Source organism: Chenopodium quinoa, unplaced genomic scaffold (genome assembly GCF_001683475.1).
Source record: "Chenopodium quinoa cultivar QQ74 unplaced genomic scaffold, ASM168347v1, whole genome shotgun sequence".
Taxonomy (NCBI): domain Eukaryota; kingdom Viridiplantae; phylum Streptophyta; class Magnoliopsida; order Caryophyllales; family Amaranthaceae; genus Chenopodium; species Chenopodium quinoa.
In genome coordinates, this window is record NW_018742966.1 from 836,375 (window position 1) to 858,404 (window position 22,030).

Here is a 22,030-nt window from a genome sequence, read left to right on the forward strand (position 1 = left end):
GGAAGATAATTATCTCCTTTGACCATACAACAAATACTACGTATTTACTATATTTAACTCTTAAATTTGAGGATGATGTTCCTTTCTTTTGCTGGACTGACTTGGTCTCTCTAGACAAAATGCTTTGATCTATCAACAATAATAAGGTGGTCTAAATTGCATTTAAGGTGATTTGAAATCAGGTCAGGAACAATTTGGGTTGAATTTAGGTCGGGTAATAACAAGTCGGGTTAGTAACCAATCGCGCTGAATTTTTTGGTCGGGTTAGTAATAGCTCTGGTAAAATCCGTGTCGGTCAATAACAAGTCAGGTTGAATTAGGATCAGGTCAATAACAAGTCGTGTTGATTTCGGGTCGGGCTTGTAACAGGTTGGGTTAAATTCGGGTCGGGTTGAATTCAGGTCAGGTTAGTAACAAGTCGGGTTAAAATCGGATTTTGACGGGTAAAACGAGTTTGGGTCAATTTCGGTTCAAGTCGGGTTCGGTTCAGGGCAATAATTTACGGGTTACATTCGGGTCGGGTCATTTTCAGGTCAATTTATGTTCGGGTTCGGGTCTCACATACTCGGGTCTAGGGTTGGTGTCAGGTCGGGTTTGGGTCACCATTTTTTCGGGTTCAGATAGGTCGGTTAATAATCAGGTTTGAGTCGGTATTTCGGGTCGGATCAACTTTTGACAGCTTTACTCGTATGTAGTTTTAGAGAAGAGAGATATAATAAACATATTACATATAATATAAAGCTACTAAATATATAAGTGATGCATTTAAAATTTTTTTTTTAAAAAAAACCACATAAAATGATACATTAAAAAAAGGGAGTACAATGCTAAGTAACGTCTATTAAATAATACTCGTTCTTTTAATTTCCATTAATATATATATATATATATATATATATATATATATATATATATATATATATATATATATATATATATATATATATATATATATATATATATATATATATATATATATATATATATATATATATATATATATATTCGGTGTTTAAATAGCCACAAGGGCGGGGTGAGAATCGATTCCAAAATCTCCTCAAATCGGGAGGGAAACTCTTACCACTTCAGCTATCCCTCACTTTCAAAAATAAATATGATCAAGTATAACTTGTTTTAGTGGTCAAGTTTACATCTTAACATTTTAAAGGTGGAGATTCACCTAAATTTCTCCCTACTTTTAAAGTATCTAGCCCGCTAATTTCTCACTTCGTTATATTTATTACATTTACATGTGTCCCTTGTATGAAAAGATCTCCTAGTATAGAATACGCGTATTTTCCTTACCTTAAAAAAGAAAATACATGCCCACTCTCAAAAGTCATAATCAATGATGTACCATGTCCGCATGTCGTATACTTGCAACAATCCAATTTTGCAATTTGCAATATTGCAATAATGATACTTATATAGTTGTATATGGATAATGGATTACTCGTAGCTTTTAGCCATCTTGAAAGTTCCAACCTTTGAAAGAAAATCCTAGAATTTCATTTTATCTTGACTTCAATTTTTAATTTCATTTTTAAACGCACATTTCCAGATTCTTCCACCTCATGATCCTCCCCTAACACCGCCTTCACAAATCACAAGAACTTTCGTTTCGCTTTCTCTCTCCTTAAAACCCACCAAATTCTCTCTCTTTTTACAGGAAAACACAAACCCAATTACCCAGGAAAACCCGATTAAACCCCCTGATTTTCTCTCTCATTAAAAACAAGCAAGAAACTTAGAAATCATGTGGCAATCTGGGAAAAATGATCTTGAAGGAGGATCAACACAACTTTATCCTGTGATGCTTGAAGACCCAAGACTTCGATGGAGTTTTATTCGAAAAGTTTACTCAATTATCGCAGTACAATTGCTTGCTACCATTGTTGTTGGTGCTATTGTTGTTTCGTATAAACCAATTGCTCATTTCTTTACTTCTAGTAGTGGTGGTCTTGCTTGTTATATCATTCTCATCATTACCCCTTTTATTGGTAATTTTTGTTCAATCCCTTTTATTGGTTTTCTGCGATGTTTGTGATTTTTATTGTAATTTGGTTGTATTGTTGGTGAATTGAACTGGGTATTTGTTTAATTTTTCTGGGGTTCTTTTGATTTTTTTGTTGGGGGATTGAATTGGGTTAATTGCTGTTAATTTTTGATTTGGCTTTGGTTGAGTTATTAAAGGAATTGGCATCATTTCTTATATTTCGTTGGAATGCTAGACTAATTGTTGGATAATGATTCGTGGGTTGATTAGCATTTTTAGTAACTTTGTTGCAGATGAATTGGGTGGGGAATTGTATGATAATTATGTATCTTATGTTACTCTAAGTTGGAAATGCGCTTATTTTGATGATTTTGCTATATGATTGCTTGTTTTAATTGATATAGTGTGAATTTTAGTTGATGGTTTGGTTGGGAATGTGATTATTATGATGATTTTATCAAATTAATTACTCAATTTATTGTGACTTTTTTTGTTGAAGAACTGTTTAGAATGTTAAGACTTTCATGGTGTGGCTAATTGGTTTGATTATTGTGTTGCAGTGCTATGTCCATTGTACTACTATCATCAAAGTCACCCGGTGAATTATTTGCTGCTTGGGATCTTTACTATCTCGCTTGCCTTTTCCATTGGGCTGACATGTGCATTCACTAGTGGTAAGTTTTCCTCACCCATTTCGTATCGTTTCATTTATAATAGTTTTCCTTGATGTGATTGTGGGTTTTCTGATCAAATCCTTGCCTTTGTTTGAGTATCTGTAATAGGTTAAATTTGTGGTAATCATGGATGACTTTCTTGCAAGCAACCATTATTAATTATTCTTTGCTGTCTTAATGGTTCAATGTACTCCATTGCACAGTTTTGAGAATCTGATACTGGGATTTTGGGACAGTAAAAATGAAATTTTCAATTAGATGAACATGTAGACAGCATATATACCCTCACATAGTCACATTGCTACTTATTATTGTCCAAGTGAATGAATTCATATCTCGGTAGCTAACTGTTCAAACTTAACTTGCTGGTGCTATAACATGTAAACCGATGTTTTGGCATGGTATCCTGGATTCCTAGCAATGCTTACGCTTATAAAGTACAGTATGTGTGGTTTGTTGTTGGTTATTATTTGCGAGCTTGTTTGGTTAAAGATAATACCATCTATGGTCGTTCTGGTCTTATAAAGTGTGCATTGAAACAAGTGATGACATAAAAAATATAGGAGGTTTCCATGGGACAGAGTTTAATGCTAGAGACCGTGATTGAATGTGTTAGCTGCCAACCTTTTACCAGACTTATGTTTGTTGCTGGTTCGTCCAAGTTATTGTCTTTTTTATCTAAATTCTGTTTGGCAATTTGTTCTGGTTGTGGCAAACTTACTTTCTGAATAAGTCATTGCATGTGATATTGTGATGCAAGAAACTAGCCTAACTTGGCATGCTGAAGCTCACTAAAACTTCTAAAATGGACAGGGAAAGTTATTTTGGAGTCTGTGATTTTGACGACTGCAGTGGTTCTAAGTCTCACTGCGTACACATTCTGGGCAGCAAAGAGAGGCCATGACTTCAATTTCCTTGGTCCCTTCTTGTTCGGGGCTTTGATTGTGCTGATCATATTCTCTTTGATTCAGGTAGAATGCTCTTTACCTTCTAAATAGCTTATTGCATGTGATCCAATGTTTGTTTGTTCAACATTCTGAAAATGCTATATTCTATAATTACAGATATTCTTTCCATTGGGCAAGATTGGTGTGATGATCTATGGTTGTGTGGCATCCATCATCTTCTGTGGCTACATTGTTTATGACACAGACAACCTCATCAAGCGATACACCTATGATGAGTATATATGGGCTGCTGTGGCATTGTATCTCGACATTATCAACCTCTTCCTTTCTCTGCTGACAGTTTTCAGAGCTGCTGACAGTTAGGCGAGAGAACTTTAAACTTTTGCCATTGTGCCTATTAAAAAAAAATGTTAACCACTTTGTAAGTACATAGCTATTTTGTTATTCTAGCAGGAGAAAAATTGTACACGAATTTCTTTTCCAATTTATACTGTTGTCATTTTATGTTGTATAAAATGCATTCAATTGTGAAGCAAGTTCATCTTGTCTTTTTGATGCATTGTGTTATTTTTAGGCCTTTACTAAGGAAAGGGCGTTAATAAAGGATGTATTTTGTCGATGTTGGTAATGCCAGATTTGGTAGATGGTGTCACTGAAAGGGAAACGCTGTTGGACAATTGCTAGCAGCCTAGTATTGTGTGTTTTTTATGCTTTTACTCAAACTAATCGACTGCAGAAATTTCCTTCCAGCTGACTAAGATTTCTGATGAAGAATTCCCAATTATTGTATGATATGCTTGCAGATTGTGAAATATAAGAGAGGAACAACTAGCTGCAGGAACATTATGCCTAGTTCTAGGCTAGTTAGAAAAACCTTATACTTGTTGATTACTTGCCTTGAACTAGGCGTAATGTTTCTTGCCTTCGTAAAGTAAGATTCTTCTATATTGCTCTAATAGATTATTAATATTCAATTATTATATTTTTCACTAATAAACAAATGTTTATAATTAAAGTGTTTCTTTAATAAACGTGCACAGTCTAAATGGGAAGAACATTTGGGGACGGAGTAGCTTCTATATATACTCCATAGTGTTAGATTATCGTGTTATTAAGGATGAGGATTACTACAATACATACTTCACATAAGTATTTAATAATGTGAATAAATCTAAGCACTTGTACTAGGTATAACCGTGTAATATATATTCTATATATATATAATGTCCCTTGAAGTCGAATTTAAAGCTCAATTAAGCTTGAGAAATTTGAGCTACAAAAGGCAGCAGTCAACTCAAGCTCACATGTGAGTTGCTCATGGTGCTGTGTAACTTGAGACAAACATCAAAATATGGACAGAGACTATATTTGAAGCTTTAGCTACATAGGATTTATAAAGAGCTAAGGGTACCTCAAAATTCATCCTTGCCTTCCCACAACACTTAATTCACTTAAAGCCTTCATACATTATGAACACCATATCAACAAAACGAAGCAAAAAAGATCTGACCAAAATAGCTTACTCTATCTGTATTAGCTCTCATACTTTAAGTCCATTCGTCTAATTCCAGTAAATATTGTTTCTTGGACACGCATTGGTTTTCTTCTTTTCATTGACCAAGGAGAGCAGCCTTGAGACACCCTGAGTCCATACATCGTACTCCTGCTGACTCTTACACTCAAACTCGATTACTCTGTGTGTGGCTGTCTTTAGCCCAAAGTAACGTCGTTTTTCTCCTCCAGATTCAATGGACCTCCTCTCTGGCCATACTGGCAAGTCTTTGCAAACTTCCATCAGTATCTCTGTCATAAATCACACAATAAATCTCATCATTAATTAGTGATTCACTAGACATCTAAATTCAGAAGACACCATTTACCAGTACTATAAAAATTCAGTGTTGACTTCTGCAATAAATTTTAATCATAGAGGAATATGCAGAGCACAAATAGGGAGAAAAAGGAGGGTGAAGTACTTTTTTTCTTCTTGGTAATTCCTGTTACATGTCTACTCTTCATTTTGAGCACAACCTGCATGAGAATAGAAACACGATTAGGAAAATGACTAACAAGTGGAAGAAAATGGACAGCCATAAGTGCGCAAAGTATGGTTGGTGCACCCGGTTAAACAAAAGAAAGGCGGAAAGAACATTAGGTGTATGAAAAAGAACATTTAGTTTCTTGAAAAAGAACATGTTTGGTTTTAACAAAGAACATGCATTACTAAAGAACATAAAGACATTACACAAAGAACATGATGAAAACTTTATTAAATTTCATGAAAAATAACATATTAACGTAAAAATTCTCTACCAAAGATTTCAGTTTCCCAAAAATAGTTTTTCTCTCTCCAAAGATTTTAACTTTCCATAATAATTTTAATTTTCTCTCTCTAAAATTATTTTCAACTAAAAATAATTCAAGATTTCATTTTAAAATTAAATTTCAAAATTTAAAATAACATATGTTAAAAGAACATAAGTTAAAGAACATACGTTAAAGAACATAAGTTAAAGAATATACGTTAAAGAACATACGTTAAAGAACATAAGTTAAAGAATATACGTTAAAGAACATACGTTAAAGAATTCATTATCTTAAAGAACATACGAGCCATCTTTCAAAAAAAAAAAAAATTAAAAAAATACGAGCCAAATTCAAAGAACATACGAACCAAAAAGAACATATTTTGTATTATTGAAAAGCATGTTATCAAACATATATACTACGTATGTATGTTTGTCAAACACAAACATGTTCTTTTGCCAAACACAAGTATGTTCTTTTTCAAACACTAGTATGCATGTTTTTTTTCAAAAACTAGCATGTTCTTTTTCTAACGCTAGTATGTTCTTTTTTTTTCCCATGTTCTTTAAAATACACCTAATGTTCTTTCCGGGTACACCATGTGCATGGTGCACCCGGGTGCACTATAGTATTTTCAATAAGTGCGGGTTTTGAAAGAATTTAACCTGGCCTGTTTTGTCGATGTATACTGAGACAACTTTCCAGTGAAGATCACCTGGTAAAACAAATGAAATAATTCAATCAATAACTTTAATTACTGATAAGCTTTGATTAAATCTAGCCAGAGAAGCTGAAATTACCAGTTCGAGTGCGTTTGAGAAGCTCGGAGCCCCTGGCAAGTAGTTCTTCATTGCATAAACCAAGAAAGTTTTCACCTTGCAGATCAGGCTCGCCATTGTAGCTACCATTTCGACTGTGCCTATTCTCACCTTTTATACCTTTCTCGACGGGTAAGACTGCTGCTATATTACATACTTCTTTCATTGTCCTTGCCTTCAGAGTTGCTGCCCCTCTTAAAGCTGCATTATGCATATAGCATGTCATGATTTGTAAAAAGCAATCTCCTCATATAATATGCACTTCTACGCATACACTCTTTCTAATGTTATATAAAAAAAATATCGTTGCTACAAGGTAATACTCCCTTGATCCTAACTAGGAAGCCAATTTTTTTTAGGCCATCTCAAAATAATAGGCCTTGGATGACAAAATGACTTCCTAAATTAATTATATACATTCCATTAATTTTCCGTGGCATTGATTTTAGCAAATTTGATATTGCAATCCATCAGTAATTACTTCAATTTGTCAATAGCTATTACATGATCACATCAATTTCCCACACATATAATCTCATTTTCCAAGCTACACTCCAATACTGAGAAATGAATTAACTGAATTTGTAGGAATAAAGAACAGAAACACTCTAACCTGTTGCAGCAGCAGCAGTGAGAGTCATGATATCGCCATGGGATTGAACATTAACAGCAGAACTAATTACAGTAGCCAACTGTTCTCTCTCTGCTCCCATTGCCTCAGCAGCCTCCACACACCGTGCAGCCACCAAAGTAGCAGCTGAAGCCATTGCCATGTCAGTCTGCTCTGCCTGTTCATCCTTCCCAGATGATCCAGATGCTGCAGCAGTTGCAGCCGCAGTTGCTGCCACAGCTGCAGCAACTGCAGCCACGGAAATTGCTGCATGGAGTTGTGCATTGTGCACTCGCAGCTCCTCTTTCTTTTTCTCACGCCTCTCCTTCAGCCACCTTCCTACTGTCTTACCCCCAACAGAACCACCAGCACAAGGAGTGGTACCACCACTTCTAGGACCCACACGGATGGGAGGTAAAAGAGGTTGTGGGGTACTACTGTTATTCAGATACTGCAAACATTGATTGTAAACAAGTAGTCACAAGGTTAAATAAACTAAACAATTTTCAGTACATAATTCTAGTAATGGAATTTCTCAAATTTTAAGTAGCAAAGGGAGTAGATACAAGAAACAAGTCAAAGTGGATTGTCCTACACTTGCACTTCCTAGTTACTCTTTAAACAATCAGGTTGTCCTCTCTGTACATGATACAACGCAGCCCTTAGCTTCATTTTCAGAATATTACCAAAAACAAAATGAAATGATCAAGTTTATAGCATTTGTTCGTTTTTAATACGAAGTACTCAAGACATAACCTATGGCATCAAGCATAAAATACAAAAACTCAAAATGTCCATGGCATGTAATGGAAGTTATGGAACAGGTACTAAGCAAGCTCATTTATGATGCTAGTAAAGTCTAGTACATCCGTATATTAGGCTAAGTGCTTTTTTATTGGCCTTTAGGGGAAGGGAGGGAGGGAGTAGGGGAGGAGGCATCACATGCTAGTCACATACTAATTTCCTTTATAGCAAGCTTTGTTAAAGGTCTTATAAAAGCTCTTTGGATATGAGTCTGTAACATCAAAAATTGAAGGGCAAGTTTTCTTTCACTTTTTTCTTGGTTTGAGAATGTGTCACTTTCTATTTACCATAGAAAAAAAAAAAAAATCCTTTTGTAGCAAAGATAGCAGAAATTGTTCAAATGAAGATTGGATTTTAAAATTTTCAAATTTGCACATTACCTAAAAGCCAAGACTAATGAGAGAAGCACTACTAAACTACACTGCCAAGATCCCAAAAACAGACAAAAAATAATGGCCTACATTAAATAACACAATAAATAGATAGTTTTCAGTTGGGCACTTGGGGTGATTTTCTAGATTGATCATGTCAAAATCATTTCTCACCTACTCAGATAATGAAATTACATGAAAGGGGGATGTTAGTAACTTAGTTTTGTGTAGTACGAATGAATTGCGTCTGTTTAACAAAAACCTATGCAGATCTTACGCTCAAATAATGAAATGGTTGCACTTAATCAGTCCATCCCACAATGATTGTCACAAACTCGTTTATTTGTTTATTTTAGAGTTTATCAATTCGTAAACACACAAATACAGGATATTACACACTTTACACTTCAAAACTAATGAATACAGAGTACAATTTTAATTATACACTAGACCCCATTTGGAATTCACCTTGTGAAAAGGGTAAAATATGGGGACATGGTAACTTTCACAAGTCAATTATCAGAAAACCAGTCAGTGATATGCTACAAGTACCTTGCAGTCTTGCACAGACTTCCTACAATTAGTGCATCCAGGAAAGAGTAAAAAAGCTGACAGTAAAATATGGACTGTAAAAATAACGACCATTCAAAACATGCTAAAATTTCACCTATAGATCTAGTAAGAAAGAGAAACATTTCAGCTAAAAAAAACTAAACCCAACAATATTTCCCCAACTACCTTGGTTGGTTGATCTTATTAAGACTTTTAATTGGCACCAATTAACTGTTATTTAATTTTTATATTAATTACATTTACTGTACATACACTGTTATATATATAAATAAAAAAGGCGAAAATTCTTTCAGGAAAAAAAAAAAAAAAAAGAGCTAAGAAAAAAAAAATGGTGCACCCAATCGCAGAAGCGAACGAGAAGAGCCCTTTTGGCTCACTTTCACCGGAAGAGTTCTACGCAAAGCACTCAGTGAGCCACTCATCCGAGTACATCACCAACTCCCGAGGCATGAAGCTTTTCACCCAATGGTGGACCCCACTTCACGGTGAAAAACTTGGGTTAATCTGCGTCGTCCATGGTTACACTGGCGAGTCAAGCTGGACCGTCCAACTCACCTCCATCCATTTCGCCAAAGCCGGTTTTATTGTTTGCGCCATTGACCACCAAGGCCACGGCTACTCCGACGCGCTTGATGGGTACGTGGCTCACATCCCCGATATCGAACCCGTGGTTGATGATTGCATTTCGTTCTTTGATGCGTTTCGTGAGAGACACACGCCGGGGTTGAGGTCGTTTATGTATGCGGAATCGCTTGGTGGGGCGATCGCGTTGTTGATTGCGTTGAGGAAGAAGCGCGTAGGGGGGAGAGTGGTGGGGGGTTTGATGGGTTAGTGTTGAATGGGGCTATGTGTGGGATTAGTCAAAAGTTTAAGCCACCTTGGCCTTTGGAACATCTTCTTGGGTTAGCTGCTACGGTTTTGCCTACTTGGCGCGTGGTTCCTACTCGTGGTTCTATTCCTGATGTGTCCTTTAAGGTTTGGAACTTCTCATTCACCCTCTGTCTAATTTCTTGTAATTTTTTTTTGTTTGGGTGTTTGTTATTAATTAATTATAAAACTGGTTTTAAAATTAAAAAAAAAAAATAATTATAAAACTTGTAGGACATAAATTACATATTGCAGTTCTTTTTTTATTTTTTTTGAAGGCCATATTGCAGTTCATATGTAATCATAATTAATTAATATTGATATGCAGAGTAAGACCCTAATCTCTTCACCAGTAAAAATAATTTCAGTTATGTAAAAATAATTTCAGTTCAGTAAAAATAAGTTCAGTTGAATAAAATTTCGTTTTCTTAAAGAAGAATTATAATATAAAATCAGTAAAAATAATTCAAGTTCAGTAAAAATAATTTCAGTTCAGTAAAAATAAGTTCAGTTCAGTAAAAATAATTTCAGTTCAGCAAAATTAAGGTGAATCAAACAGGGCCTAACAATTATAGTACTTTCAATTTCAAATACAATGTATACTAATATGTAGTATATAACAATTGTAAAAACCAATTTAAAATTGATAAACAAATAAAAACATTAGTCATTTCCAATTACAATCATATTTGTTCACCTTATTTTCAAATGTTATAGGAGAAATAAGTTTTATAAGTTAATAAAAATTAAGGACTAACTAGTTTAGTTGAAGTGAGTGTAAACCAAGTTAATCATGCACCCAAAAAAAAAAAAATTAAAGCTAGAGTATTGCTTGGTAAATAAAAAAAGAAAAAAAAATCCAAAATGGACGGATGATCTAGTTGGAGTACCCACATTCATTAATATGTAGGTCATCTCTATTGACTTTAGTACAACAAGCTCTCATTATATAGTCAATAAAGATACTTAAACCTGCTTATTCACTTTTATTTACTGGAAAACTCTAATTGTCCTTATATGTTTCGTGCTCCCCACACGTTGGTCTAATGTCTAATGTATCCTTAAGGTGGAATGGAAGCGTAAGCTAGCAATCGCGAGCCCAAAGAGGTACATGGGGAAGCCACACGCTGCCACGGCATATGAGCTGATGAGGATATGCAGGGAGGTTCAAGGAAGATTTGAAGAAGTGGATATTCCACTGCTGATCATTCATGGTGGAGACGACGTTGTATGTGACCCAGCATGCGTAGAGGAGTTGTATCAACGCGCCTCTAGCAAGGACAAGACACTGAAGATCTATCCGGGTATGTGGCATCAGCTAGTTGGTGAGTCTGAGGAGAATGTTGAGCTTGTCTTTGGTGATGCTTTGGACTGGCTCAAGTCTAGAGCTTTAGGTAGCAAGTGATCAATATCAAATTGTTTAGTTCTATCCTAAATGGTATGTTTGAACTTGGACTTCTTATTGTGTGCAAGTTTTCGAAATTAATAAAATGGACTCTAAATTATAATAAAGGTGTAAAATTGGTCTCTTTATCCGGAAAGAATGTGATAAATAATCAAGAAAGGGTGATCAATCTAGATATTGGGGATTTTAGTTCTAATGATTAGTAAAATTAAAAACTCTAATAGGTGATATTCAAAACCTACAAATCCCAAAAACCGCTTATAGAGTATAGACCTCAAGGCCACCTCATGAAACATGTTAGAATTCTTTATAAAGAAAAAGAAAGGCTGGTACTATTTATTGTCTTATTATTGGCTTTTTTCCCTTTGTAAAATTTTTAAAAGCAAAGATTAGTCAAAAAAGGGAGGGAAATCCTTTTACCACGTAAAAAATGAGCCAAACAAGGAAAAAGATTGGTCACTCTACTTTTCCAGTTTTCCTTCTCTGTCTCCTTTCTTACCCTTTTGAGAATCCTTTTCCTCGTATTCAGTTTGAATGCAGCAATAATAAACAATAGTTCAAAGTAAAAGCAAGTTTAAACAAAGAATTTAACCCTAATTAAGTAGTAAAAAAGAGCACTAAATCATTTAGAGTCATAAGAATAATGATGTGCCAATTTGTCCACACTCTGCCTCCCTTTAGAAAAATTTGTCTTCTTTATACCTTGACTCCGGTTTAATAGAGAACATCTACGATAAAAGTGATTTCGAATTGAAAATTTTCTTAGCAAACATACAATTGCAAATTAATTCTCCTTCGTTTGGTTCTTTAAAATTGAAGTAGTAGAGAAAAAAAAACGAAAAACGAAGCAAAAGGTTGAGATGGATGGAAGAAGGCAAAAAGGGGGAGTAAAGATGAGAGGGAAACAAGCCTTCTTCCTTACAAAAGGGAAAGAAATATCAACTAGGATCTCCTTTACAAACCAAACAATAGAAAATCATTTTGCCGAAAAATAATTTACACCCAAAGAAACCCTCTCTTTACGCGAGTTACTAACTTTTCGAGATGGAGAGAGTACTCGTATCAATTTACTCAATGCAACCCATGGGTGAGTAGCTAACAGTACAGTAATTTCTTGGAGCTACATTGCACGGAGTGAGTATACAAGACCATGCAATACAGAACCAAGTTAAGGGTTCAGAATCTAAGAAAAAATTGATTTTACCCAAACCAATTAGAGGGGCCTATGGTAAAGAAGGAAAAGGATAAAAAAGTTACAATCACTAAACAATGCTATAGAAAGACCTACTCTATAATATTGGGAAAAAAAATAAAGTTAGCATTGAAAGAAACAAAAGCAATATCTCCATATTACTGTAAAAAAAGCGTACTAACAATAACAACAATCATAACTGATAGACCCATTGAATAGAGGACAACCTAAAAAGTAAGCGTCAAATTTGGGAGAATGGAGAAGCCTCAGGAAACAAAGCTGACATCTCTCTACTCTCTGCAGGTCATTGCTGTCTTCTCTGTTTCTCTCTAGCCTAAATCTGTTTTTAGCTAGAACTAACTATAATTAATAATCTTGGTTTTAGTTTTGAGTGAAATTTAAGGCAAAGATGAACTTTAAACTGGGTTTTCCTGACATAAGTTTATTGTAAACAATGTTAATCCTGTACTCCCTACATATAATGTATAAAGTTCGGATAAAGGTTGAGTTGAGTCATTAGTTTCAAGCCGGGTTTAAATCTCTCTTACTAATATGAGGTTGTATAGAAATACTACAATACTCCTTTTGTGTTCCGTCCCTATTTGATTATTTATGGTCTTTAACATACGTCTTAAACTCATAACATGAACACATACATAGTAAATAATTCCAACTCAGGGAGTAGTAATACTATATACTTTAACATGCTCTTTGTTACTTATAGTTTGAAATTAGTCAAAACCATCAACTTTTAAGAGTATTTCTTTTGAATTTTCTTTTAAGTGGCAATCTTATCTAAAAAGCAAAAAGACTCTTGAGGGTGAAGTATTCATACTCTTTCATTAGATACCAACTTTAGAAGTTTTAGATGTCCCACCATATCAATTTTCAACAAAATCTCATAATAAGTTCAAATCAAGCAATAAGTATGTGAAATGTTAAGTGTCTTTAAGTACAACTTAAGCATGTTTAATGTTTAGACAATGGTACTTGGAAGCAAAACAGAAAAAGTTCACATCACACAATATTTTAACAAGTCAAAAAAATAATTCCTAGAAGGCAAAAAGGTCACATAGTATGTATTATCGGCATGTCTTTTATAATACTACCTCCGTTACAGTTATGTGCAACGATTAGACATTTTCCCTCTCTGCTTTATGTCAAATCGTTGCATATAACCTGTAACGGAGGTAGTATTTAGGTTTTAAAACTAGTCGTATTTTTAATGTCTCACAATAGATTAAAACAATACTCGACTCATCCATAAGGTGCATATTTAATGTCGCAATTAAAACAACACTAGACTCATCCAAGACTGAGGAAACAATACCTTGTCAAAATCCACAGGAGGAGAAATAGGATCAGTAGGGCTGTCAAACATTTCAGGAGTAAGAGAAGAAGCAGAGAAACTTTGGCCTCCAATTCCATTTGGTGGCTCACTACATGAAGGCCTTCCTGATGTCATTGGTGACACTTCCTGCAACACACACAATGACACAAACATACAACATTCAAAAACTATACCATAAAAGCATATATACCCTTTAAATTTAAAACTATTAAAGTGAAAAAAGGGTAAAACAAATCTTCAAGTGTGTGAGCAAAATCAATTAGACCCCATGAAAAAACAGTCTTTTTCTGAATTAATTTCATGAAAAAGTCCAAATATAAATAAATGTAAACTTTGCATGAAAAATAGTCTTTTTTATGCAAAAGTTTGTTTGTTTGTTAAGCATTCTTAGAAAAATCCTACAAAAATGAATTAATTCTAACAACCCAAAAAATAAAAATGCAATTTGGCAATTTTGACAGAAAAAACTTACAGATTGAGACATGATGCGCTCAAGAACAAGCTGAGAAGTAGCAGAAGAAGCAAAAGAGAAAGAATTCCCAGAAATAAGCCTCTTTTGATCATCTTGTTCAGCAGGAAAAACTAGAGAATGATGTTCTTCTTCAAAGATAGGAGGGGTATTACAGGGAGCAACAGTTTTGGAGACTAAAGAAGGAAGAGAGAGAGAAAGAGCTTTTGAGAGTTGAAGAGCAGGTAAACTCCATGATCTTGACAGAAATTCCATCGGTAACCTTGGACTTTCTGGTAGCTTATTGTTATCATTGTTGTTGTAATTGGATTCTTTGGTCATTAGCATTGGGTTTGTATCCTCCATTTTTTCAGGGGATGCTTTTCTTAGGTTTCTCTCTGATTTGTTTTTCTTTCTTAAATATGGGTTTGTTTACTCTTTTATACTACTGTGGCCTTACCAGGGACTAGGGTGGTTACTTTTTCCCTTTCTTTTTTTATTTGTGCTGCTTATTTCTTTATGGGAGATTTTGCAATGGCCTTGGCTTCAAAACTTTACTAGAGTATTTTTTTTTTTTCTCAATGAAAATGAGTGACTTTATGGGAGGAAAAAACATATAAGAGGCGAGATGATATTATTTTATTAAAGAGATGAAAAAAAAAAACTCAATAAGTGTCTGTTTTGATTCACTAAACCGAGCTGAACTAAACTGAAATGATTGGAGCTGAGTTGAACTCATCTGAATAGAGCTGAAATGAATTGCTATAAAAGAAGGAAATTAGAAACTGAATTGAACTGAAATTAAGCTGAAGAGAACAAACACTAAGTATTGTTTAGATCAAGTAAATTCAGTTTGAGTTATAATTCAAATAATGAGGCCAATGAGGTTTTGACCTATTAGTTAAGACTAAAGGACATGTATACAATAGGTTACATGTTCAAATCTCTCGACCCTATTTGTAATTTGTATTGTCTTTGTGACTCATTCGACTTTATTTTACTTTTATGATAAATCAATCAATAGTATAAATGTGAAATTTCATGCTACATAAATTTGGATAAGAAATCTTCATTCAATCAAAATCAGTATTTCTTATTTCAAGTACAATTCAAATCTATTCAAATAATTTGGTGCAAGCCATTTTTCATAAGTCTACAATTTACCTTAACTTTTTTACCTTACTCAAAAACATATTTCTTATACTATTCCAATAACCTTAGGAGAAAGTGAGGGTAAAAAAGAAAATACTTGGTACTTTCTTGTTAAGAGTATCCTTTGTGAATGAACGTATCGCAATGACAACGGGGCTAGATATGGGGATGGGGTGTTTCGACACAATTGAGTTGGGGTTACAGTCAAAGGTGCATTAAGCTGATTACTGATGCCTTTGTTCAGCTCACTTTTAACAGTAAGCTTATGTCCTATGGACTATGGTGGTCCTCTTGTACTGCAAGTATAGACAAAATCCAATGTTCCTTAAGAATACTACACAATCATCCTCACTACCAAATTCTTGGATCTTTAAATACTGATTATTGGGGTCAAGTCATAATCAACTATCATGAACCCAATAAAGTACGGAATAGGGTTTTTGCAAAATCATTCTTGCGCACATTCGCATTCCATGGATAAGAGGCTTGCCTACTGATTTTTAAGAGTGCTAAGTTTGTAATAAAAGAAATTGTTCAGGTGCCATGTATGGTACATTTGGTGTTCGACTAAGGATAGTTTAATTGTAGTCCTAAGCAAGTCGTGGATATTTTAGTTTTTTCCGCTTAGGCTAACTATAAGGAATGTGTCCACTACGTGCTATTATCGAATAATAGTGAAACTTCTTTGAACCTTATTAAAAAAGAATAAAAAAAAAGTGTGATAAAGGAAACATATGCTAATTAATGCAAATGATTGGTTGATAATTTTAAGTTTACACACTTCCTAGAAGGTAGGTTTATAATTCTACGCAAATCTTGGAAGTGATTCCTACCTCACATCAATGAAAAAAAAATCCCATCACTGAATCTAGTTTCTAGTTGACGTAGACCACGTAGTCACACTTGAATTTCAAATCCAAATGACATTACAGCGATGAACCAAGAAAGTATACAAACATAACATTCCACAAGTAAACTGAATGGTATCAAAACTTAGAATGATCGTAAAAATGAATTGATGGGTGTCGCAACATCTACAGGAATTGGCAACATCGTAGACTGACAAAAGGACCTTTCCTTTTTGAAGGTCAGACCAAGCCAACATTGCCCCTTAATCTAAAACCATTTTGGGGTACTATTCAATTATAAAATAAAGGCTGAAATATAACTGAGAAGATGAACTTCAGCACAGAAGCGTGCCCTTTTGATACCTTTGCAGTTTGCAACTGTAAAACTTCATCATCTCCTACTCCACACAAAGTTAAGCCTCACTTGATGACAACAAGTATCAACAAAAATAGTTACGGAGTACTATTTACTTGTAACTCATCATACGGACACAATTTAAGGAAGAAATTATAAGGGGAAAATGAAATATTTAAAATAGCTTTACCACGGATTACCCTCTCTAATCTCCTTAACTAGCTACCCATGATATGTTACTCAAGCGCTTCATTTTACATCAAGTATCATTGTTATACATTCGACACTCTAACATGGATGGGACACTTGGCACTTCATTTTAGGTCAAAAACATGGAAAAACTTCACAAAATACCCATGTTAGACCCTTGGACACTTACCCGTGTAAGACATGAATACCTTAGCCAGAATATATAGATCCCATGTAATGAGTTGTATGTAATTAAAAAGAAATAATGAAATATATTTTAATGCCAAAAAATGCTTCTCTTTTATACATAAAAAATGTTGAAAAAATATCAAAGAGGGGGACCTTAATAAGTTGGGACTCCTGCAACAATTCAGAGGAAGAAAACCCTTTATTCCCTTTGCCTATACTGAGGAAAAGTTTAAATCATATTTCATTTTCATGAATGTGGTTGATCTCTTCAACAAGTCATCAGCCATGCAAATAGCTAGCTAACCAATAATTTCTCTACTTTACCCCCCTTTCCCCTGTTGTTTCCTCCCATTTACTTTGAAAAAACTTGGACTCGAGAAGATTCCCACTACATTTGTTTGGGGGAGAAACAGAATGTTATTAGCTAAATTAACACAGATCAATATTACTGAGTGGATGCAAGGATCAAGCCTAATCTAAAGTGTTATGTCATACTTGATTGTCCGAAAACGAAGAATCGGGAGAGTAATATTCTGGGTTGAAATTCGGAATGAATAACACCATACTGTATGATCATAATGGAGTATTCAAGTGTAACCCAGAAGGAAGGGCAGAGTAATGAATATAATCCACATTCATGATTAAACAACTAAGTGAAAAACTATGATCTACTAATTACCAATGATAAAACTACTAGTCCTACATAAAGTTGTGGCTGTAAAGGTGAAGAGAGAAAAATCCTAGCAAAGGTGGACAACAAACAGTCCACCTTAGAAAGTAAGATTTTAAAAGCTTGAGTTTGATCTTAAGTTTTAAAGATGGAACTCCCAGATGTCATCCGTGATACGTACTTTTCTTAAAGTGTTTGGGGGTGAAGCTGCCACATATATAACCCCCCCCCCCTTCCTCCTCTCTTTTTATGCAATGGGTCAATTAATTGGTGTACCTATAATAGCTATACTTCAGAAAATGAGTCTTATTAAGAAGGGCAATAACTAAAAGTGCAAAGTAAAAAAACAACAAGGATTTTGTTCACCTTTTTATTATTAATTTTCCTGATCTTAATCATATTCTCCCCCATTTCCACAATGATTTAGATCCGTACTCTAAAATGACGCTATCAAAACAAGTACTAAGACATGTTATAGGTCAAACTAATGAGAATATCTTAAAAGGGAAACTGTTTACACTTAGAAGTTTGAACATATGTAATTAGATTTAGCTCAACAAGAATTTTGTTACTATTTCAACAAACTACTGAACAATTTAATGAAAATTCCAGATCCATGATTGCTATTAAGTTCTATATTTAAAAGTCTATCCCACACTCCACCATAGTAAACCAAAACATTCAAAATCACTCTTCAAACATTGAATTCACTGAAATGATGAAACCAAAGGGCTTAAATCAAAGCTTAAAGTCGCATGCGAGAAAGATTCCATTACCTTGTCAGGATTTCATAGAGAAATGATCATGTTGTGATTGTAGGCAAAGCATGCGTCAATTTTATTCACCCTGCCAAAAATAAGAAATTTAAGAGCCTCCTCAATGCTAAAAAATTACATCTGAGGTGGTCTGAAATCATTTCATACATTACAGAAGTTCAAACGTCTTCTTCACAATAATTAACAAGAATTTCAAGTTCCATAACACTTTACAACAACAAATGCAAGATGATTTGGTCATTCAATAATCATCAGAATGAATGGACAAGGGAATAAATTATGACATAGACAAATGCCATTAATGTTGCTTCAAAGAGAATAATCCTTCTGCAGGTTAAAAATTTACAGCCCTAAATCAATCTACAGGAAATTAGATAGCTACCTTTCTAGGAAGCTTCATGTGGTTTGGTCGAGACTAGAGAGTAGATGTACAGTAAAACTGCAACATTCTTCAGTAAAGAACTTTGTCAATTGAACTTATACATGGATAGCAGAATCCTCAAATAAGATAGAATTCCTCTGCAGATGCTTCCTCAACACCAGAGCAAGTAGAGCAACCACAACAAGAATACAATGCATATGGCAGTCAAATGCAATCTCACTACTTCGCGACCCTCATCTGTTTGATTGTAAGCCACTACCACCATAGTATTGCTTGGTTGTTTCGCGGGAGAATTCAGCAAATGTCATCCCATCCTTTAGCCGTGCAGAGAGTGGGGGGATGATTCTGTGAATCTCTTGTGTAAGTTTCTCAAGCTCTCCTTCGCCTTGAGGTTGAGGCCTCTCCCCATGATTCCCCTTCTGATTATTTAATGTTAGCTGCTCCACTGGATAATCTGAAATATCAAAAACCTTATTCCACGCAGGATGCAAAAAAACAACAAAAGTTTCCCTGCTCAAGTTTTCTAGCTCTACTGGCCGTGATACTGAGTGAAGAGTTGCCTGGAGCTTATGTCTTGACAAAATATCAGCTGATTCCCCCACCTGAAGAATGAAACTCTCAGGAGGAGCCTTTATAGCACAAATACTGTTCTTTTTTGGATGAAATATCTGCATATAAGTATTCCCACTGGGTGACGAGAATTCTAACCCACTGAATTTCTTGCAATCATCGTCCCCTTTTTCTGTGTGGCAGCGTTTTAGTTTGATGAACTTTGGACTAGTAAGAACAGTGAAGGTACCATAGTCATAGTGCCACTGTTGCCAAAGATCAGAGTGTTTCTTGCATGCCCTTCTATCACCATCTCTATGCATTTCCTCACTCCTACACAACCTCTTTTCATCCTTGAAATGAATGCTCTTTGGTACAGATTTTTGTTGTCCTTTCACAGACCCCTGGCTTCTCCCAGATTCTTTGATTATACAAGTATCCAGAAAAGAGTGATAGTGAATGAGACGACCCTTTGCTGTCCCTGACTCTACCAAGCTATTCTCCAATGTCTTCCCACCAATTGCCTTATCACAAATCCGTGCTACACGAAGTCCCAGGTCCATCATACATAACCCAAGTTCCCTAAAGCTACAACCAAGATCCTTGAAGTGATCATTCATTGATTTGACATACTCATCAGCATCAATATTTTCTTCACCCACATTGTGCTTCTGGAGGCCCTCAGAACATACATGGCTCAACTTACTCATATCCAATTTATGCCCATATTTCAGCTGCATAGCAAATGATGAGACACATCTATCCAAATTCTTCAATGGAACATCGCTCCCTAAGCCATGATCCTGCCATTTCTCTTTAATTACAAGTCAACAGTACAGTATGGGAGACAGGTATGAAAAACATCTAGAAGACAACTGCTGAAAAGATCAAGGCAATTATTAAGTACATGTTATAGTGTTGTATACAAGGAACGGTAAACCATCTTGGAGACTGGAGAGTGGACAAAATAATACATTCTAATGGGTTTATATCCAAAAATACAATATCCTTATTATTCAATAAAATTCTAATATCACTCCAAATTTCTCCGGTATATGGGATGTGCCACTGCCTATCATCCCTCAAGGCTCAGGTTGTACAAGACACTCCTAAGTATGTTTTTCCAAAATTAACAAATGAAGAAACTCGCTAAAAAAATCTAATAAAGAAGCCATTAAGCAATACATAAAGCAGTATGACTTAATGAGTAAAGGGTCTGCAAAAATTGCGATATTTTCACATGTCATTGCGAGGAGCTCCCATATATCTCAAATTCTCAACCAAAGTTATGTTTAACAGTGCATCATAGCACACCAATTCCAACCTCGTTAAGAACAACTGACCAATAGATATCTCATATCTTTTGCCATTTTGGGCACCATCATGCCATTTCCTTAGCATTGTTCATTCAACACTAGACAAACATCTTTGACACCTACTATCAGCATTTCTCAATATATTTCAACATGACCAATCAAAATTCCTGAAGAAATAAATTAATCAATAGCTAAAATTTCACTGACATACTATCAATTTTATCATTCAAAATTATCCTATAACTTAATTTCCAGATTAAATCAATCAACATCTTAAATTCCAATGCCATAACTATCAATCTTACCAATCAACAATTCCCCATTCCCCATAACATCAATACCTATCAACATTTCTCCATAAATATGAAGTTATCCAAGGTCAATTATCACTTAATTCCTGCCATTTCTAACAGCTTAAATTTGGAATTTCATCAATATTTCTCGAGTATCCTCTACCACACGATTCGCAAAATTCATAATTTTCATCAGCAATTATGACAATTTAAACACTCCAAAAAAGAACAATTATGCTCTTCCAAATTAAAAACCTTTTTACCAATTAAATGATTAAAATCATTCACTATATACAATTAATCACAATAAATCAATCAGAACAAGTCTCATCATTCATAATTCACACTAATTTCAGCAAAATTGCAAATAAATGATAACAACTTTTAAAATTAATAAATAAGACCTTGAGAATGCGATTGCGATGACGATGATGAAGGAAGGAGAGATCTCGTGCGCGAGGGAGCAGGTAATTGCGGAGTTCCGCAACATTTGGAACTCCTGTAATGGTGAGAAGACCTGGACCAGTGGGCCCTAGGGCTTCCATTACTGCTCTCGTGACTGATTCAAACTGTTCGATTTCAATCGATGATGAAGATGAAGATGAAAGTTTGAGAAGATCAGAGTAATGGAGTTGGTAGGGTTCTAGAACTTCTATCTTCTTATCCTCCATTGAAGTCTCTGCAAATTCTTCTTTCTCTCTCCTAAAGTTGACGTTTTCAGAAATTTGAATTTTAGGGTTCTTAATAAGATTCAAAGTCAATTAAGCATTTCCCGCTATAAGTAAAAGCTTTCCCGTAAAAAAAAAATAAAGGGTTAATTTTAGGGTTCTTTTTAGGTAGTAGATTTTTGAATGTTGTGATTATTAGAAATTTAATAGCTAGAGAAGTGATGGGGCCACTCGTGTTTTAAAATATAATCTAATTGTTAAATTAGTTTTTATGTCATGGTAATTAAATTGTTCATAAATTTACTCATTGATTGTTATG

General features: G+C 34.7%; 3 protein-coding genes and 1 pseudogene across 4 annotated transcripts; 2 read left to right on the plus strand and 2 right to left on the minus strand.

The window, feature by feature from the left end:
- The first annotated feature begins 1,455 nt into the window (after nt 1-1,455).
- Nucleotides 1,456-4,294, plus strand: LOC110728982 (BI1-like protein). Its single transcript, XM_021908671.1, has 4 exons — nt 1,456-2,000; nt 2,557-2,670; nt 3,484-3,641; nt 3,735-4,294. Exons 1-4 carry the CDS (start codon nt 1,757-1,759, stop codon nt 3,939-3,941), a joined length of 723 nt encoding a protein of 240 aa, XP_021764363.1. The 5' UTR covers nt 1,456-1,756; the 3' UTR covers nt 3,942-4,294.
- A 647-nt stretch (nt 4,295-4,941) lies between these two features.
- Nucleotides 4,942-15,205, minus strand: LOC110728979 (VAN3-binding protein-like). Its single transcript, XM_021908669.1, has 7 exons — nt 14,349-15,205; nt 13,856-14,002; nt 7,317-7,764; nt 6,686-6,904; nt 6,551-6,600; nt 5,555-5,609; nt 4,942-5,381 (listed from the first exon to the last, which is right to left on the minus strand). Exons 1-7 carry the CDS (start codon nt 14,688-14,690, stop codon nt 5,140-5,142), a joined length of 1,503 nt encoding a protein of 500 aa, XP_021764361.1. The 5' UTR covers nt 14,691-15,205; the 3' UTR covers nt 4,942-5,139.
- On the plus strand, nt 9,054-11,440 carry LOC110728981 (annotated as a pseudogene).
- On the minus strand, nt 13,980-21,951 carry LOC110728980. 2 transcript variants are annotated; one of them, XR_002512796.1, is made up of 4 exons: nt 21,448-21,951; nt 18,886-20,237; nt 18,504-18,573; nt 13,980-14,002 (listed from the first exon to the last, which is right to left on the minus strand). XR_002512796.1 is itself a non-coding variant. In XM_021908670.1 (2 exons), the coding sequence occupies exons 1-2, from the start codon at nt 21,712-21,714 to the stop codon at nt 19,119-19,121; spliced, it is 1,386 nt and encodes a 461-aa protein (XP_021764362.1). In that variant the 5' UTR covers nt 21,715-21,951; the 3' UTR covers nt 18,639-19,118. The 2 variants fall into 2 exon arrangements, 1 of the variants encoding a protein (XP_021764362.1); XM_021908670.1 differs by lacking the exons at nt 13,980-14,002; nt 18,504-18,573 and having other exon boundaries at nt 18,639-20,237.
- Nucleotides 21,952-22,030: the final 79 nt, after the last annotated feature.

What these genes read in the sequence shown, in the direction of transcription:
- LOC110728982 (XM_021908671.1), top strand. Translation starts at nt 1,757, where the DNA reads ATGTGGCAATCTGGGAAAAATGATCTTGAAGGAGGATCAACACAACTT. An exon ending in CATCATTACCCCTTTTATTG is followed by an intron (nt 2,001 to 2,556) that starts GTAATTTTTGTT and finishes ATTGTGTTGCAG; the next exon opens with TGCTATGTCCATTGTACTAC. An exon ending in TCATATTCTCTTTGATTCAG is followed by an intron (nt 3,642 to 3,734) that starts GTAGAATGCTCT and finishes CTATAATTACAG; the next exon opens with ATATTCTTTCCATTGGGCAA.
- LOC110728979 (XM_021908669.1), bottom strand. Translation starts at nt 14,690, where the DNA reads ATGGAGGATACAAACCCAATGCTAATGACCAAAGAATCCAATTACAAC. An exon ending in CTCCTGTGGATTTTGACAAG is followed by an intron (nt 7,765 to 13,855) that starts GTATTGTTTCCT and finishes CAATGTTTGCAG; the next exon opens with TATCTGAATAACAGTAGTAC. An exon ending in AATTACCAAGAAGAAAAAAA is followed by an intron (nt 5,382 to 5,554) that starts GTACTTCACCCT and finishes GATTTATGACAG; the next exon opens with AGATACTGATGGAAGTTTGC.
- LOC110728980 (XM_021908670.1), bottom strand. Translation starts at nt 21,714, where the DNA reads ATGGAGGATAAGAAGATAGAAGTTCTAGAACCCTACCAACTCCATTAC. An exon ending in ATCGCAATCGCATTCTCAAG is followed by an intron (nt 20,238 to 21,447) that starts GTCTTATTTATT and finishes GAGAAATGGCAG; the next exon opens with GATCATGGCTTAGGGAGCGA.